Genomic DNA, 19,271 nt, shown 5'->3' with positions numbered 1-19,271 from the left:
AGGCACGGGTGCTGCATCTGGTGAGATCAGAAAGGGAATGAAGGTTCATAATTTATCCCATGAATAACAAGGTTGATTCAGCATCAGAAAACCTATCATGTGATCAGTCACAGGAATAAACTAAAATAAATATCATATAATTATATGAATTCAAGCTGCAATCCTGGATTGCTAAAGTTCCATTACTATTTATGGTTTAAAAATTAATACATAATTGTCATAAAGTATTGCACCATTTTAGATATACAGCATAATGGTGATAGATGTATATACCTTAAAAATCTTTTTAAAAGCTTCTTCTCAACATGAAGTCAACGGGGACTTTCTTAGCTTACTGGGAAAATACAGCACAAAACTAGCAAATAGTACACGAAGTGGGAGAAATAGATGTATTATTTTAGCATCAGGAAGAAGCCAAGGTTACTCACTGCCTCTGCTGTTCATTAGATGGGAAGTGAAGCTGGTGGTGATGCTTGAGAAAAAGTAAAGAAGGAATATCAGGATTGGAAGGGAATAGACGTGATCATCTACCTAGAAAGGTAAAGGAATGAAGACAACTATATTAGAACAAAGACAGACACACGCTGCAGAAGATGAGGTCAACTTCCCAAATTCAGTATTTCCTGTAGAATGATACCCGTAATAATCATGCAAATCCTCCAAAACCTAAACATAGAACTACCCTACATTCCAGCAACTGCACTACTAGGTATTTATCTAATGGATACAAAAATACAGATTTGAAGGGGCACATGCAGCATTATCAACAATAGCTAAGCTATGGAGAGAGCCCAAATGTCCATCGATTGATGGATGGATAAAGAAGATGTGGTATTGTGTGTATGTATATACGTACATATACACACACATTGGAATAACACTCAACGATCAAAAAGAATGAAACCTTGCCATTTGCAATGACATGGATGGAGCTAAAGTGTATTATGCTAAGTGAAATAAGTCAATCAGAGAAAGACAAATGTCATATGAATTTCACTTGTATGTGGAATTTCAGAAACAAAACAGATGAACGTATGGGAAGGGGGGAAGAGAAGAAAGGGAAACAAACCACAAGAGATTTTTTTTTAATGTTTACTTATTTTTGAGAGAGAGAGACAGAGTGTGAGTGGGAGAGGGACAGAGAGAGACGGAGACACAGAATCCGAAGCAGGCTCCAGGCTATCAGCATAGAGCCTGATGTGGGGCTCAAATTCATGAACTGTGAGATCATGACCTGAGCCAAAGTCAGATGCTTAACCAACTGAGCCACCTAGGCGCCCCAAGAGATTCTTTCTTTTTTTAATTTTTGTAATGTTTATTTATTTTTGACAGAGAGTGAGAGAGAGACAGAGCATGAGCAGGGGAGGGGCGGAGAGAGAGAGAGACACAGAATCTGAAGCAGGCTCCAGGCTCTGAGCTGTCAGCACAGAGCCCAATGTGGGGGCTCAAATTCACAGACTGTGAGATCATGACCTGAGCCAAAGTCAGACACTCAACTGACTGAGCCACCCAGGCACCCTGGTGCCCCAAGAGATTCTTAACCATAAAGAACAAACTGAGGGTTGACGGAGGGAGGCAAGTGGGAGATGGGCTAGATGGGTGATGAGGATTAAGGAGGGCACTTGCTGTGATGAGCACTGTGTGTTGTATGTAAGTGATGGATCTTTGAATTCTACTTCTGAAGCCAGATCAGATAATGATCTCATGGTTCATGGGTTCGAGCCCCAGGGCTGACAGCACAGAACCTGCTTGGGGTTCTCTCTCCCTCTCTCTCTGCCCTTTCCCCACTCGTGCTCACTCTCTCTTAAAATAATAAATAAAATAAAATAAAATAAAATAAAATAAAATAAAATAAAATAAATAAAAGATAGAATTCATGGAAAAGGTAAGATAACATCATCAATAGTGACACAAACTATAAGGAGACAGCTCTCAAATGTTTTTGTCGCAGGATCTGTTTACGCTACATAACTATTGAGTCCCTTAGAGGGCTTTTCTTTAACTGAGTTAGAACTCTCCATTCTTACAGTATTTGTAATTAAAACTAAGATTTTTTTATTTTATTTTTTTAATTTTTTTAATGTTTATTTGTCAGAGAGAGAGAAACAGAGAGAGCAGGGGAGGGGCAGAGAGAGAGGGAGACACAGAATCTGAAGCAGGCTCCAGGCTCTGAGCTGTCAACACAGAAACCAGCTCAGGGCTTGAACCCACAAACTGTGAGATCATGACCTGAGCTGAAGTCGGACGCTAACCAACTGAGTTACCAAGGTGCCCCAATCCTAAGACTTTTGAAAAATATTGAGTTCCTTACACATTTAAAAGAACAATGATCAATATTTGATTCAACCTAAAGGAACAATCGGTATCATGTTAATGTAACTAACTTTTTAGAAAAGTAACCACATTTTAAAAACTCACTTAGTGAGAATTGTGGTGTTCTTTTACATTTTAGCAAAATTTTCCAGTGCTGGCTGGATGGCATACACGATGATGCTGGTATCTGCTTTTTTATCCCGCCTGTGGCAACATGTTGTTTTAGTTGAAGCACATGACGAAAACACATCCTCGTGTTCATTAGAGAAGTGAGGACCTATTGGTCCCCCAGAAGGGGTCTCTGGGACCCCAGTGTCCTCAGATTACTCTTTGATATCCTTTGTTTTAAAATATCTAGAGGGGCGCCTGGGTGGCGCAGTCGGTTAAGCATCCGACTTCAGCTCAGGTCACGATCTCGCGGTCCGTGAGTTCGAGCCCCGCGTCAGGCTCTGGGCTGATGGCTCGGAGCCTGGAGCCTGTTTCCGATTCTGTGTCTCCCTCTCTCTCCCCCTCCCCCGTTCATGCTCTGTCTCTCTCTGTCCCCAAAAAAATAAACTTTGAAAAAAAAAATTAAAAAAAAATATCTAGGAATTGGGCGCCTGGGTGGCTCAGTCAGTTGGGCGTCCGACGTCAGCTCAGGTCATGATCTCACAGTTCGTGGGTTCCAGCACCGTGTCAGGCTCTGTGCTGACAGCTTAGGGCCTGGAGCCTGCTTCAGATTGTGTGTCTCCCTCTCTCTCTGTTTCTCCTCCACTCGCTCTCTGTCTCTCCCTCGAAAGTGAATAAACACTGAGAAACATTTTAAAAAATATCTAGGAATTAACCAAACACACCTCCGAGGACAGAAGATGGTCTGGCTATGTGGAAAACTGGAAATCAATATGTACTCTCAGATGGGATGAACCAATATAGCAGTCATGTTGGTTCCTCCCCAAATTATACTCAGTGCAGCTGCATTTACAACTGAAGAAGTTAAATTTAATAACTATGCTAAACCTACTTCTGAAAAATAAAGCTAGTAAAAAAACTATACAGGTCTTCTTAAAATGGAGCACACAAGAGAGACAGAGAGATGTCTCTCCCAGAGTTGAGTCTCACTACCAAATCAGAATCATTTTTAAAAATGCGACCCTGGGGGTCCCTGGGTGGCTTAGTCGGTTGAGCATCCGACTTCGGCTCAGATCGTGGTCTCGCAGTTTGTGGGTTCGAGCCCCACGTTGGGTTCTGTGCTGACAAACAGCTCAGATTCTGTGTCTCTCTCTCCCCCTCCCCTGCTCATGCTCTGCCTCCCTCTGTCTCTCAGAAATAAATTAATGTTAAAAAAATTTTTTAAATGCGACCCTGGAGAAGACATGGATGATAGATGATATGTGTGACACCTGTGTCGTGCTGATTGGATATCTCACAAAACATCCTGCACCATTCCAAACCCAATATGTGATAAAGGTGGGAGCACAAATCAAATGGAAATAATGGATTGTTTACTGGTTTGTGGTGAGAAACTGGTCATTCTATGAAGCAGTATAAATCTTTTTAAAATGTTTGTTTTGATGTTTATTTCTTTTAGAGACGGAGAGACAGAGTACAAGCGGGGGAGGAGCAGAGAGAGTCAGAGACAGAATCCGAAGCAGGTTGCAGGCTCCCAGCCCTCAGCATAGAGCCCGACGTGGGCTCAAACTCACAAACCGTGAGATCATGACCTGAGGTGAAGTCGGACACCCAACCAACTGAGCCACCCAGGTGCCCCGGAAGCAGTATAAATCTGAATTCCTGCCTGAGATTCCACATAAAGGTGGAATCCAAATGGATTTCACATGTAGAATGAAGTATAAAGTCAGTAGGAAAAGGATTCAGGAGAATGACTTTGTGATCTATAAGTGAAGGAGGAGTCTAACCAAACATCAAAAGCACAGATGTTGAGGTGATTTTAAAAAGACATGAAATGTATGCTTAATCGGTAAAGCAGCATTCGAATTTCAGAAGCATATCTTCCGTGAGTGCTGACGCCATTTCATTAAATTCATTTAACTGCTTAGAGAAAGAAACACACATGAAAACTTCCAGGACACCCTGGAATATCCAGGATACATGAACAGGCAGATGGAAATTTGGGAAAGGAGCCGGTGCCTTGACTAAAATTGACCAGGGAATACTGTCTAGAGTAAATAAGAAACCAGCACATTAAGAAGAAGAGACTCCAGGGGCGCCTGGGTGGCGCAGTCGGTTAAGCGTCCGACTTCAGCCAGGTCACGATCTCGCGGTCTGGGAGCTCGAGCCCCGCGTCGGGCTCTGGGCTGATGGCTCGGAGCCTGGAGCCTGTTTCCTATTCTGTGTCTCCCTCTCTCTCTGCCCCTCCCCCGTTCATGCTCTGTCTCTCTCTGTCGCAAAAATAAATAAACGTTGAAAAAAAAAATTAAAAAAAAAAAAAGAAGAAGAGAGTCCATACAGAAACGAGTCCAGGACATGAGCAGAGACCCCACAGAAGGGGTTACACAGGCAAGTGCACAGATGGTTTCAAGACAAGGAAAGGGAAGGGGAAAACGACCCTGAGATTTCCCTGTACACCTATTCATTTCCCCAGATTAGGAAGTGCCCAGTGCCCACAGCTATACGGGGAGGGAGCAATCCCGCGGCCTGCGGCTGAGAACCGAGAATGGAGAAGTGCAGCCTTCACGTGCACCTGAACCTCTGTCTCCATGGCGCACACCTACCTGGACGGAGCCTGTGGGATGCAGCCCCGCTTGTAGTGCGGGAATGGACAAGCCTGCTTGGGAACCGTAACTGGGAAGGGGGCAGGTCCCACGGGCCGGAGGCAAACCCTGGAGCCCCAGCCAGGAGTTCCGTGCACACACAGCAGCGTAAATGAAGCCGTAAAATGACACCGAGTGAATGAGGCAAAAGGCAGCTCAACTCTCCAGCATAATTGCATCTGGGCGCATTAAAAACAGAGCACCTGACACTGTTCTGTGGGATGCTGCAACGCTGTATACATGCCACTATCCGCTGCTCCAAACCCACAGGCTGCAACACAGACAGTGAGCCCTAGTGTAAATGTGGGCGGAGTTACTATAACGTGTCCTGATTGGTTCACCAGTGGAACAAACGCCCCACACTACTACCAGATTGTACAACGTTTAGCAGCATCCCTGGCCTCAGCCCTCCAGATGCCGGTAGCATCCCTCCCTCCCCATGAGCTGTGACAACAAAAGGGCCTCCGGGCATGTGCAAATATTTCAGGGGGACAGGATCAGTCCCAATCAACAATAGTGACCTAGAAGCTGCAAAGGTCACTAGGCTGAGTGAGGAACCCAGGACCCAGCAGGGGCGACCCGAGAAAAGTCCCACCAGCTCCCAAGGCTCAGAGCCTGTCTTACCACCTTTCTCCCCAGTCCTGTTCCCACCCCCAACCGGGGCTTGCTCCCCACAACTGCCTAAATATTGCCACCTACCCTGTCCCTCCTGGTCCCCTCGTGCTGGGCTGCCTCTTCCAGGAAGCAGCCAGCAGGGGAGGACAGAAGACGCTCTCTGGGGTTATTCTGTCAGCAGCACACAGGGGCAGGTGTGGGGCCAGACCTCTGGGCTCCTGGAACTGATGCTGCGTGCTTTATCCCTGTTGCAGCTTCCCAGCAGGCTGTTCCCCAGGGCCTCCTCAAGGTCTGGAGTGGCCAAGAGGATCATCAGAGGATCTCTGGGGATGTGCAGCCCCTACTCCTTCCTCCAACTCCCCAACACAACCAAGACTCCCTGCTGTCTCTGTCTGCCCTGAGAGCCCCAGTCCCTGCTGAGGACTAGGAGCTCCCAGTCTTGGGGGAAACAGGGCTGGAGTAGATGCCCTCAATCCCTTAGGGTCAGGGCAGGGACAGAAGGAAGGCAGGAGCTGGAGCAGCCCAGAGTGGAAATCCACTGGGAATCCAGTGGGAATCCAGGGCTCTGCCCTGGGGTCAAGGCAGCTGGAGGGCTTCCCACAATAAGGGTAATTTAGAGCTGGGTCATAGGGAGTGATTTCTCCTTGTCAATAGAAGTGTTCACTGTCTCCTGGACACACTGGATCAGCCCACCTCACCTCATGGTCAAGTTCTACCCTTTCCTTGTCATCCTGGTGATCCAAGCCTGAGAGTCCACATCAACATAAGCCTCTCTGTGATATAATCAAGCAAATATTTGGTCTCCTGTGTTGTCCTTGTTTATTGACTACCGAGGAGAGTCTTGTATGCTCACGAGGTGACTGGTAGCTGTGGGTTTAACATTATATCACATCTTCTGCCTCCAACTCAAACATCTGGCCTCACCTTTGAGTAGTAGTTTAGATCCACAGAAAGCCCCCCTCCTGGATCCTCAGACCTATGGTTTCCCAATCCCCAGCATGGGAGTCAGACAGACCTCAATCTCCATGTGACCCTTTCCTTCACACGTTGTGTGACCTCCACCAACTGTTCTCATCTGCATAAAGGGGGTACCCATACCCTTGACCTCTCTTTGTGCATCTTGAGATAGCACTGTGCCTACAACAAATCCCCCAAATAGATTCTTCCAAACTCAGGAATGAGAAATTGATGTTTATGGAAAGTAATGTGGGGGAAAAAGGGAAAAGACTTTCCATAAGCTGTCAGAAAGCAAAACCCTTTTAACATGCTTTATGTTCTTATCTAAGCACTGCTCCCCCTCCCCTTTCTCTCTCTTTTCCTCCCTATTCTTCTCCCCCTCTCTTCCTTTCTCACTCTACCTTCCCTTTCCTTTCCTCATGTGAAAATTACCCTGCTACCAACTTCCTTCTCATTCTTCATTCCTTTCCCAGATTTGGCCCCATATCCAAAATTATTCAAGTGTCTGTTCAGATCAATTTAAAGGATTCCTATGCCACTACTTATCTCTCTGTATCTCTTTCTGTCTCTCTCTCTCTCCAGGTCACCTTCTGAACCCAATTTGACATAGAAAACCTCCCTTAGAATCTATCCCTTCCAAGGCAGCGAGAAATTATACATAGTAAATCATCTTCTTAGAGACTAAAAGTTTAATTTCTTTTGTGCATTTGTTATAATTTAAAAGACAGTAGTATAAACCATTGGTAAAGTGCTGGATGAAATGCTGAGTCATATATAATTACTCTGCTTAATTTTCTTTATCCTTATGTTGGAGGAGGGGAAAATCTTCCCTTGCATGAACATTCAAGAAGACCTTGTGTGTCACTGCCCAGACATATCCATGTGATGCCCCCCACCTGCCCATAAGAAGATAACACATTCTTAGGCAGAGTAATGGGAAGGAGTTCATCACATGGGGTCAAGAACAAGAGATCATGATCACTAGATCCCATGCAAGAGGGGTGTAAAAAATTGGGGAAAAACAAATACCCAGCATGTATCCAACACCCAACGATATGTATATTTTCATTTATTGGAGTTTCACCTATGAGTGAAAACATATGGTATCTGTCTTTCTCTGACTGACTTATTTAACTTAGCATAATACCATCCAGTTTCATCCACGTTGCTGAAAATGGCAGGATTTCATTCTTTTTTTTTAATGTTTATTTATTTTTGAGAGAGGGAGAGACAGAGTGCAAGCTGGGGAGGGGCAGAGAGAGAGAGGGAACACAGAATCCGAAGCAGTCTCTAGGCTCTGAGCTGTCCACACAGAGCCCGATGCAGGGCTCAAACTCACGAACCATGAGATCATGACCTGAGCTAAAGTCAGACGCTCAACCAACTGAGCCACCCAGGTGCCCCAGGATTTCACTCTTTCTCATTGCCAAGTAATATTCCATTGTATACATAAACCACATCTTCTTTATCCATTCATCAGTTGATGGACCTTTAGGCTCTTTCCATAATTTGGCTATTGTTGAAAGCACTGGCGTAAACCTTGGGGGACCTGTGCCCCTATGCATCAGCACTCCTGTATCCTTTGGGTAAATTCTAGTAGTGCTATTGCTGAGTTGTAAGGTAGTTCTATTTTTAATTTTTTGAGGAACCTCCACACTGCTTTTCAGAGAGGCTGCACCAGTTTGCATTCCCACCAACAGTGAAGAGGGTTCCCTTTTCTCCACATCCTCACCAGCATCTGTTGTTTCCTGAGTGGTTAATTTTAGCCACTCTGACTGGTGTGAGGAGGTATCTCACTGTGGTTTTGATTTGTATTTCCCTGATGATGAGTGATATCTTACCTCAGTCCTATGAAAACAGAAGTTACTATCCCCAGCTCTTCTCCCTATTTCCTCATGAGCAAACTGGCTATCAGGAGCTTAGGGGACTGAATTTTCTCTGGAAGCTTTTCTTTATGGCATTCTTAAGCTCCTTATTCCTGAGGCTGAAAATTATTGGGCTAAGAAAGGAGGTAAAGACTATGTAGGTGGTGGCCTTCAGGGTGTTACTGTCCATAGAATGGAGGCCCTTGGGCTTGAGGTAAATAATGGAGGCAAAGTCATAGTGCACAATGACCATAGTGAGGTGACACACACATGTAGAAGGTCTCAGCTGAGTAGATCCTCAATATGGTGGCCACGATGAAGACATAGGAGAGGACGATGAGGAATAAACAGCCCATCACAGCTGAGACACACACCAGGATCACAGCCAAGGTGACGGAGGATGTCTCCTTCCCACAGGCCAACTTTAGAAGGGAAAGCACGTGGCAGGCAAAATGGTGGATCACATTAGACCCACAGAAGGTGAGGTGAAAAACTATCAGGGTCACCATCATCCCCATGACTGAGCCACCAGCCCAGCACCAGGGGCAGCTGTGGGGACTCATGAGCACATTGTAGCACAGGGGGTGGCAGATGACCATGTAGCAGTCATAGCCCATGATCATGAACAGAAAGGACTGCTCTGTGTCCTCACATCACTTTGCCCTCATTATTCATTCATATAGTAAAGAAATGTTATTCAACACTTATTTCATATGGAAATATTATAGGTGATGGGATCCAGCTATACCCAAGAACTAGGTCTCTGCTCTCTCTTTTCATGGTCCAGTGAAAGAATCTGTCATATAACCAAAGATGACAGCACAGAATGGTCAGAGATGTGATGAAGGCAGCCTAGGGATCTGAAGAAGCTGGCGAGGGTCACAGATCCAACCTGGGATTTAGAGACTTTGGCAATTGGTGATGTCTACATTGAGACATGAGGGAGTGTAAGTATGATTCAGGCAAGGCAGGTAGGTGGAAGATGGGTTTCCTGACAGTATAGCAAGTGCAAAGGTTCAGAGTGACAGAGGCATGGTACATTTGGGGACAATCGTTGTCTAGCACAGCCCAGAGAGTTGGAGGTGGCTAGGGGAATTCTGGAATGCGAAGGCAGATAGGTGGGTAGGGCAAGATCATGCAAGACCATGGCGTCCACTGGAAGAGTTTGTTCCAAGGAACTCTAAATACTCTCAAAATACATACAGAAAAGATGGAAAGCCTGGATGGCTCAGTTGGTTAAGCATCTGACTTCGGCTCAGGTCATGAACTCATGGTTCGTGGGTTTAAGCCCCGCAATCTGGCTTTGTGCTGACGACTCAGAACCTGGTGCCTGCTTTTGATTCTGTGTCTCCCTCTCTCTCTGCCCCTCCTCACACTCACACCTCACACTCACACTCTGTGTCTCCCTTTCTTTCTCTCTCAAAAATGAATAAACATTTAAAAAAATTTTAAATACACAGAAAAGATGTGTATGGTAATTGAGTATGTCAACATATTTGTAGATGTTTCCACTTGGGGGTCCTATGACGTCTACTACATGTTCCTTCGTGGATTAATACTTAACATGTTGTGTTGGGTCTGACACTAGCAGTGTAAATGCTGAGTCATAGGGGATACCTATGTTCAGCTTGAATAGATTCTGCCAAATGGCTTTCCAAAGTAATTATACCAAGAGGTACATTTTAAGCCCATGCACCATGGTCAGATTCCTGTTTGTAGGGAGTCCCCCTGGCTGCTGTGAGGGAAGCAGGCAGCTGAGGGCCGGCGGGGTGGGCAGACGCAGGAAGAGATGGGCAGAGGTGCGCGTGGGCATCCTGGACTGGGTCGAGTGGCAGACTGGAGGTTGATTTCAGAGGCAGAATGGACTGTGTTGCTGATTGGACAGAGGGACACAGGAAGTGAGCTGTTTCTACACCTAACACTTAAGACCAAATGGGTGAGTTCTTCCCACAACAATGAACAATTCTTCAGCTTCCCAGACACCAACCTGCAGTCCCATAATTCAGTTCACTTCTGACACGAACTACCTGGAGATGCCAGTGACAAGTTTTCAGTGTTCAGGGTACCTGCACTTTTGTCTGATGGGACTTCACAGTTGGAGTTTCTAAATTCCCCCCTTTCATTTTGGATACTTTGCTGGAATGACTCACAGAAATCAGGAAAATGCAACACTTACTCTTCCCAGTTTACTATAAAAGACACAAGTCAGGAACAGCCAGGTAAAACAGGTGCATCAGGCAAGGTGGAGGAAGGACCGAGGACCTTCCATGCCCTCTCCAGACACACCACCCTCCTAGCACCTCCACGTGTTGACAAATGGGAAAGTCTCTGATTCCCATTGCTTAGGGAGTTTTTGTGGACGTTTTGTTACACAGACATGATTGATTGAATCATTGGTTCTTGGAGATTGAATATCAATCCATAGCCCCTCTCCCCACCTGGAAGTCCCAGCTCTCTGATCTCACCTTGGCCGTTCAGGGGAGCAGCCTCCTTCCTAGACTATCCAGGGGCTCCCAACCACCACGCATCTCCTTAGCATGCAAAATCCAGTATCATCACTCCTGAGACAAGGGCTTTAGGAGCTGTGTGTCATGAAGTGGACAAAGACCAAATGTGTTATTATAGCCCAAGGATGCACATACTAATGGAGATGTTCTGGCTCAGATCACCAGGACAACAGGGATAGGGTAGAACTTGACCAGTGTGGGGAGGTGGGGCTATCCAGTGTGACCAGGAGACACTGAAAACTTCTATTGACCAAAGGAAATCAGTCCCCAAGACCCAGCTCTAAATTACCCTTATTCTGGGACACCCTCCAGCTGCCCTGACCCCAGAGCAGAGCTCTGGATTCCCACTGTGGGCTGCACCAGCTCCTGCTTTCCCTCTGACTCTTCCTTGACCCTAAGGGACTGAGGGCATCTACTTCAGCCCTGTTTCCCCCAAGACTGGGAGCTCCTAGTCCTCAGCAGGGACTGGGGCTCTCAGGGCAGACAGAGACAGCAGGGAGTCTTGGTTGTGTTGGGGAGTTGGAGGAAGGAGTAGGGGCTGCACATCCCCAGAGATCCTCTGATGATCCTCTTGGCCACTCCAGACCTTGAGGAGGCCCTGGGGAACAGCCTGCTGGGAAGCTGCAACAGGGATAAAGCACGCAGCATCAGTTCCAGGAGCCCAGAGGTCTGGCCCCACACCTGCCCCTGTGTGCTGCTGACAGAATAACCCCAGAGAGCGTCTTCTGTCCTCCCCTGCTGGCTGCTTCCTGGAAGAGGCAGCCCAGCACGAGGGGACCAGGAGGGACAGGGTAGGTGGCAATAATGGGACATTTATTGGGAACAAGACTCAGACAGTGGATGGGAACCGGGCCTGGTTGAAGGGTTGTAAGACAGATTCTTAGCTCTGGACACCTGCCAGGGGGGCTTCTCAGGGTGCCCATGCTGGGTCCTGGGCTCTTCACTCGGCCTAGTGCAAATGGCACTACAGAGGCCGTGAGTTTGGAATGTGACCAGCTGGTGCATCTGGTACAGACTGATGACAGGAAAGCAGCTCAGAGGACAGGGAAGATATCAGCATCAGGGATAACCCCCCATGTTAGGTAAACATGGAGCCCTTTCCATGAATCCTCTGGACCTTCTGAAGATAGTTCTCCGCTTACTCCCATTTTTCAGTTGGGGAGAGGAGGCTCAGGGCTCGAACGTTCTTTCTCAGACACACATACCAAAGCTGGGGCTTGAACCCTGGCCCTGATGACTGCACACCTGGGGTGCGTTTCAGACAGTTCTCTCTGGAAGCCAGAGTGCAGTGGGAGCAGAGGAGGGGCCTGGGGCAGTGAGCAGTGCAGGGAGGGAGGTGCAGCCATGCAGATGTATAGGAGCAGAGCACACAGACAGCTATTTAGCAGGGGGAGAGGGTGCTGAGTGATGGGGGTTGAGGCACAGAAGGGGGCTGACACGGGTGTCTTGGTTCCTGGTCTGGGGAGGGGGGAAGTCTGCATGGTCAGAAGGCTTTATTTCCAGCTCACCAGCCCAGCCTTCCTCACTCCAGGAAAGTCCCTCCCTATCCTGCTGGTTCTGTGTCCTCTAGGCTCCAGGTTGACCCCTATTGTGGGGGATCCTTCAGAACAACACATCAGTAAGACCAGGGGGTGCAATTATGGCTGGGTTCTGCCCCAGAGACGAGGGTTTCAGGAGCTGTGGGCGACATCGAGGCTCAAGTTATTCATAAAAACATTTTTGTTTTGTTTTATGGTGGATGTCAGGTGCAGAGGTCTGAGTCAATGACGTTTCTGGGTCGCTGCGCTTGACAAGCATTGGTTTTCATCACGTCCTTCTCTGATTTTGCTCACGTTCCCTTTCGACCACTTGTTCCCTCCAGTGCCAACAACCCTTCTCCCATACTAAAGGTATGCGCTTTGATTTGCATGTGCTCTTGTACATGCGTACTGTCTTCTCTGTGCATATATGTGCTGTGAATTATTTGTATCCTTTTAAATTTCATAGAAAAATTTTTGCTTTTTGATTTTATAGAAAAATTATAAGTTTGCAGGAAAACACATACTTCCTCTCTCCCTCACACGGTTTCCTCTTTTACCTCTTGAAATAGTGTATTTGTTCCTGTTGGTGAGCCAATATGGCTACAACCAGAGCCCACGGGATACATTAGGATTCACTGTCTGTGTCGTGGGTTCTGTGGATTCTGACAGATGCATAATGGCATGTATCCACCGTTACAGCATCCTACAGAATAGTGTCAGCTGCTCTATTTTTAATATGCCAAAAGGGTATTATGCTGGAGCGTTCGTCTGCTTTTTGCTTCACTCACTCAACACATTTTATGGGTTCATTTATGCGCTGTGCGTGCATCGAACTCCTGGCTGGGGCTGCAGGGTTTGCATCCAGCCCATGGGTCCTGCCCCCTTCCAAAGAATGGACAGGCAGGCTTTCCAGTTCCCCACTAAAAGCAATGCTACAGAAACACCCTCTGACATGCTCCCCTGTAAATGCCTTTGAGCAATCGCGATAGATGTTCAGGAGCACATGTGCTGGGGCACAGAGTGCGTGCACTCCTCATTTCCACTATTCTGCGCTCTCACAGGCCGTGCACGAGGGTTGCGTTCTCCCCAAAACTGATCAACACCAGGGAGTTTCTAACTTGGGGCTCTCAATAGATATACACTGAATTTCCACTGCATTTTCCTTCCTTTGTCTCTCTCTGTCCCTCTCTCTCTTTTTTCTTATTAGCATGTTTTTATTTGCCTGTGCTACACCCTCTGTAAGTTCTGTGCTCAAACCTTTGCTCATTTTTCTTCCTTTTCCCTCTGCTTATTTCTGTATGGAGCTTTTGCTTGTTGTAGATGTAACTGGTTTCTTGTTTATTCTAGATCATATTCCTTGGTCCTTTTTGCACAATGAACATGATTTTTCTCACCTTTCTGTCTCCTTTAACTGGATCCAGAATATTTTCTGTTGGACAAAAACGCTTCTTGTTGATGTCGTTGTATATTTCAAAATCATGTAAGGTTTGTGCTTCTGGAGTTTGTTAAAAAAGTCCTACTTGGGGTGCCTGGGTAGCTCAGTCGACTGAGTGTCTAACTTTTGATTTTAGCTCAGGGCATGATCCCAGGGCCATTGGATCAAGACCCGGCCAAGCTCCACACTGAGCTTGGAGCCTGCTTCAGATTCTCTGTCTCTGGCCTTTCCCCTCTTCCCTGCTCACTCTCTCTCTCTCTCAAAACCAAAAACAAACACAAAACAAAAGAAGATCCCCACTCCTAGTTCAAGAAAATTATTCTCCTCCACCTTCTTCTATTAACTTCATAGCATCATGTTTCATATTTATGTCAGAAACCCAATTGGATTCCACCCATGCATGTGTTTATAGGCAGAAATTCACATTTACTTTGCTTCTAAACGGGACGGATTTTCCCACCACAAACTCTTACACAATCCATCTTTTTCCATTGATTTGTGTCCTACCTGTATCATATATCAAGTTTTGCATCACACTGGGGTACTTTCTGAGGTGTGCAGCCAACTTGATCGGTGTTGGTGTCTGTTCCAGGGTCACACTTGAAATTGACAATGATGTGTATAATGTCTATAATGCGTCTTCCCCTGCCAGGGCATTTCTCTCCTAGTTAATCCATTTTAATGGTGCAATTGTAAATGGTACTGATTCCTTGATATCTCTTTCTGCTGCTTCATTATTGGTGAACAGAAACACAGCCAATGTTTGTACATTGATTTTATATCCTGCAACTTTGCTGAATTCACGTATCAGCTCTAGCAGTTTTTTGGTGGCGTCTTTTGGATTTTCCTTGTGGAGCATCATTCGTCTGTGAAGAGTGAAAGTTTGACCTCTTCCTGCCAATTTGGATGAGTTTTATTACTTTTGTTGCCTGACTGCTGAGGCTAGAACTTCCAACATTATGTTGAACAACAGTGGTGAGAGTGGACACCTGTGTTGTGTTCCTGATCTCAGGGGGAAAGCTCTCAGTTTTTTGCCACTGAGGATGATACTAACAGTGGGCTTTTCATATATGGCTTTTATGATGTTAAGGGATGCTCCTTCTATTCCTGCTTTCTTGAGGGTTTTTATCAAGAAAGAATGCTGTATTTTGTCAAATGCTTTTTCTGCATCTATTTAAAAGATCATAGGGTTCTTACCCTTTCTTTTATTAATGTGGTGTATCACATTGATTGATTTGTGAATATTGAACCAGGCCTGCAGCCCAGGAATAAATCCCACTTGATTGTGGTGAAAAATTCTTTTAATGTACTGTTGACTTCGATTTGCTAGTATCTTGTTGAGAATTTTTGCATCCAGATTCATCAGGGATATTGGCCTGTAATTCTCCTTTTTAGGAGGGTCTTTGTCTGGGTTTGGAATCAAGGTAATTCTGGATTCATAGAATGAATTTGGAAGCTTTCCTTCCATTTCTATTTTTTGGAACAGTATGAGAATAATAGGTGTTAACTCTGCTTTAAATGTCTGGTAGAATTGTCCTGGGAAGCCATCTGCCCCAGGACTCTTATTTTTGGGGAGATTTTTGATTACTGATTCCATTTCTTTCCTGGCTATGGGCCTGTTCATATTTTCTGTTTCTTCCTGTTTGAGTTTTGGTAGTGCATGAGTTTCTAAGAATCTGTACATTTCTTCCCGATTGTCCAGCTTGTTGGCATATAATTCTTCATAGTATTCTCGTATATGTTTGTATTCCTGTGGTGTTGGTTGTGATGTCTCCTCTTTCATTTGTGATTTTATCTATTTGGGTCCTCTCTATTTTCTTTTTGAGAAGTCTGGTTAGGAGTTTATCAATTTTGCTTATTCTTTCAAAAAACCAGCTCTTAGTTTCATTGATCTGTTCTACTGGGTTGTTTTTTTTTTATTCTATATCATTTATTTCTGTTCTAATCTTTATTATTTCCCTTCTTCTCCTGGCTTTGGGCTTTATTTGCTGCTCCTTTTCTAGCTCCTTTAGGTGTGAGGTTAAGTTGTGTATTTGGTACCTCTTTTGCTTCTTGAGACAGGCCTGAATTCCAGTGTATTTTCCTCTTAGGACTGTCTTTGCTGCATCCCAAAGGGCTTGGACTGTTGTGCTTTCATTTTCATTTGCTTCCATGTATTATTTTTTAGTTTTTTGATGTTTATTTATTTTTGAGAAAGAGGGAGAGACAGAGCTTGAGCAGAGGAGGGGCAGAGAGAGAGGGAGACACAGAATCCGAAGCAGACTTCAGGCTCTGAGCTGTCAGCACAGAGCTTGACGCAGGGGTTGAACTCATGAACTGCAAGATTATGACCTGAGCCGAAGTCCGATGTTTAACCAACTGAGCCACCCAGGTTCCCCTGCTTCCATGTGTTTTTAAATTTCTTCTTTAATTTCCTGGTTAACCCTTTCATTCCTTAGAAGGATGTTCTTTAACCTCCATATATCTGAGGGCTTTCCAAATTTTTTCTTGTGGTTGATTTCAAGTTCCTAGCATTGTGATCTGAAAATATGCATGGTATGATCTCAATCTTTTTGTACCTGGTCAGGGCTGATTTTTGCAAGATTGGTATGGTTTTGCACTGACTTTATTTTTCAGAAGGAACTTAAGGAAACTTTTATCAAATGTACAGTAGACTCACTATAGACATAATGTAGGTGTGCTGATGATGTAATCATTACCATATTCACTCATCCATCCAAGAGTGTAGATTGCCCTCCATATATTCAGATCACCTCCTACATTTTTACTAATGGTTAACATTTCTGAATTTGGATGTATTGCATGTGTTTCATTAATTCCTAGATATTTTATAGCAAAAGTTTTCAAAGTGTGATATGAAGACCCTGTGGTCCTGGAGACCCTTTCTGGGGGAACATCAGTTCCTTACTTTTCCATTTTTCATCATATGCTTCAACTAAAACAACATGTTGCCACAGGCTGAATGAAGAGGCAGGTATGAGCATCAATTTGTTTCCCATCCAAGTTTGTTAAAATGTAAAAACAAACAAACAAACAAACAAACAAACAAAAAACAGCAACTCTTCTCACCAAATGTTAATTTTGTAAATGTAGTTACTGTCTAAAAACATGTTACTTGTATTGACATTGAGCAGGTGACTATTCTTTTGAATGTATGCATAATAAGTATTTTCAAAGAATCTCGGTGTTAACTTCTAATATGGTGAAAACGGAGAGTTGTACTGCACCCAAACAGGAACCCATCAGAGTCTCATATTTTCTTGAGTGTTAAGAAATCACCAGACCACAATGTTGGCGAGCCGTGTCTTTACAGTTTGTGTCACCGTTGGGAATGTTATCTTAGTTTTGCTTAAAGCTTATACTTTGAATGATTACTGCTGGAGTAATTCTGTGAGAAATACTGAGTGTTGCGAGCCGATCTTGTCTTCTGCAGACTGTGCTCTCTATTGCTGTGGTACCTTATGTCTTCATTCTTTACTTTTTCTGGGTGAAGGAGCATGTCTCTTTCCTTCCCATCCGTACATACCTTCTTTCTTGTTCTTATTTATAGCACCGCTCATGACTTTCAGTTCCATGCTAAAGAACAGCAGAACCAGTGAGTATCCGGGTCACTTTCCCAATCCTAACATACTGCGTCTGTAGTCTCCCCATTTCATATATTGTTGTATAGACTCATGATTGTCATGTTGGTCACCTTCATTCCTCTTCTGATCTCACCAGATGCAGCACCCGTGCCTGGTCAGAACTATAGCATGGTGACTGAGTTCATCCTCGTGGGATTCTCTAACTTCCCACAGCATCTCCTGCCCACCTTCTTCCTGCTGTACCTGCTCATGTACCTGTTCACGCTGCTGGGGAACCTGCTCATCATGGCCACAGTCTGGAGCGAGCGCAGCCTGCACACGCCCATGTACCTCTTCCTGTGCGCCCTGTCCACCTCTGAGATTCTGTTCACCGTTGCCGTCACCCCTCGCATGCTGGTTGACATGCTCTCCACTCGCCGCACCATCACCTGGACGGCCTGTGCCAGCCAGATGTTTTTCTCCTTCACGTTTGGCTTCACCCACTCCTTCCTGCTCATGATCATGGGCTACGACCGCTATGTGGCCATCTGCCACCCCCTGCGCTACAATGTTCTCATGAGCAACCGTAGCTGTGCCCGTCTGGTGTCCTGGACCTGGGCTGGTGGCTCAGTCATGGGGATGATGGTGACCCTGATAGTTTTTCACCTCACCTTCTGTGGGTCTAATGTGATCCACCATTTTCTATGCCATGTGTTTTCCCTTCTAAAGTTGGCCTGTGGGAATGAGAATTCCTCTGTCACCTGGGCTGTGATCCTGGTGTGTGTCTCAGCTCTGATGAGCTGTTTATTCCTCATCGTCCTCTCCTATGTCTTCATCGTGGCCGCCATATTGCGGATCCCCTCTGCTGAGGGCAGGCACAAGACCTTCTCCACATGTGTGTCCCACCTCACGGTGGTCATTGTGCACTACAGCTTTGCTTCCATTATCTACCTCAAGCCCAAGGGCCCCCATTCTATGGACAGTAACACCCTGATGGCCACCACCTATACAGTCTTCACTCCCTTTCTCAGTCCAATCATTTTCAGCCTCAGGAATAAGGAGCTCAAGAATGCCATAAAGAAAAGCTTCCAGAGAAAATTCAGTCCCCTAAGCTCCTGACGGCCAGTTTGGCGGTGAGGAAAATGACAGTAGGGTTGGGGATGATCAAGTCCATCTCCATAAGCCTGTTGTAGGGATTCTATATAAGAAAATACTGAGTAAGTATTGTTGAATGCATCTATAGGTGTTGGATACCTGCTAGGTATTTGTTTTTCTCCAATTTGTGTGCCTCCCTCTTGCATAGGATCTAGAGATCATGATCTCCTGTTCAAGACCCCATGTGATGAACTCCATCCCATTACTTCTGTCTACAAATGTGTTATGTACCTGTGGATGAGTGGGGGGGGGGCATCACATGGATGTGTCTGGGCACTGATGCCCATGGTTCTTCTCAAATGGAGAAGGAAGGAAAGACTTTCCCTTCATCACCATACGTCTGAACAAAAGCATGCATAATAATAAATGCCATCAGCTTTTCTCTCAGGCATGTGTCCAGTGTTTTATATACCATTTAATATAAAAATGTACAAAAAGTAAACTCTTCCTCTCCAAGAAGTTGGTTGACAGTGTATATAGTTCCTTCTGTCCTAGCAGAGGATAGACCCTAAGGGAGTTTTTCTACCTTGATTGGTGTTGAGTGAAGGATGTCAGAATAAGAAGTGAAGGGAAAGAGGGAGGGAGGGAGGG

At 45.4% G+C, this 19,271-nt stretch overlaps 1 protein-coding gene and 1 pseudogene across 1 annotated transcript; one reads left to right on the top strand and one right to left on the bottom strand.

The window, feature by feature from the left end:
- Window positions 1-8,546: 8,546 nt before the first annotated feature.
- Window positions 8,547-17,537, bottom strand: LOC125149048 (olfactory receptor 10H3-like; annotated as a pseudogene).
- Window positions 17,538-17,699: 162 nt separating this feature from the next.
- Window positions 17,700-18,644, top strand: LOC125160462 (olfactory receptor 10H3-like). Its single transcript, XM_047849428.1, has one exon. The coding sequence runs from the start codon at window positions 17,715-17,717 to the stop codon at window positions 18,642-18,644; it is 930 nt and encodes a 309-aa protein (XP_047705384.1). The 5' UTR covers window positions 17,700-17,714.
- The last annotated feature ends 627 nt before the right edge of the window (window positions 18,645-19,271 follow it).

Source organism: Prionailurus viverrinus, chromosome A2 (genome assembly GCF_022837055.1).
Source record: "Prionailurus viverrinus isolate Anna chromosome A2, UM_Priviv_1.0, whole genome shotgun sequence".
Lineage (NCBI taxonomy): Eukaryota > Metazoa > Chordata > Mammalia > Carnivora > Felidae > Prionailurus > Prionailurus viverrinus.
The sequence above is the reverse complement of the archived record's forward strand: the minus strand, read 5'-3'. Positions and strand labels throughout refer to the sequence as shown.

Excerpts from the sequence above, each read along its gene's own strand:
- LOC125160462 (XM_047849428.1), top strand. The coding sequence starts at position 17,715 with ATGGTGACTGAGTTCATCCTCGTGGGATTCTCTAACTTCCCACAGCAT.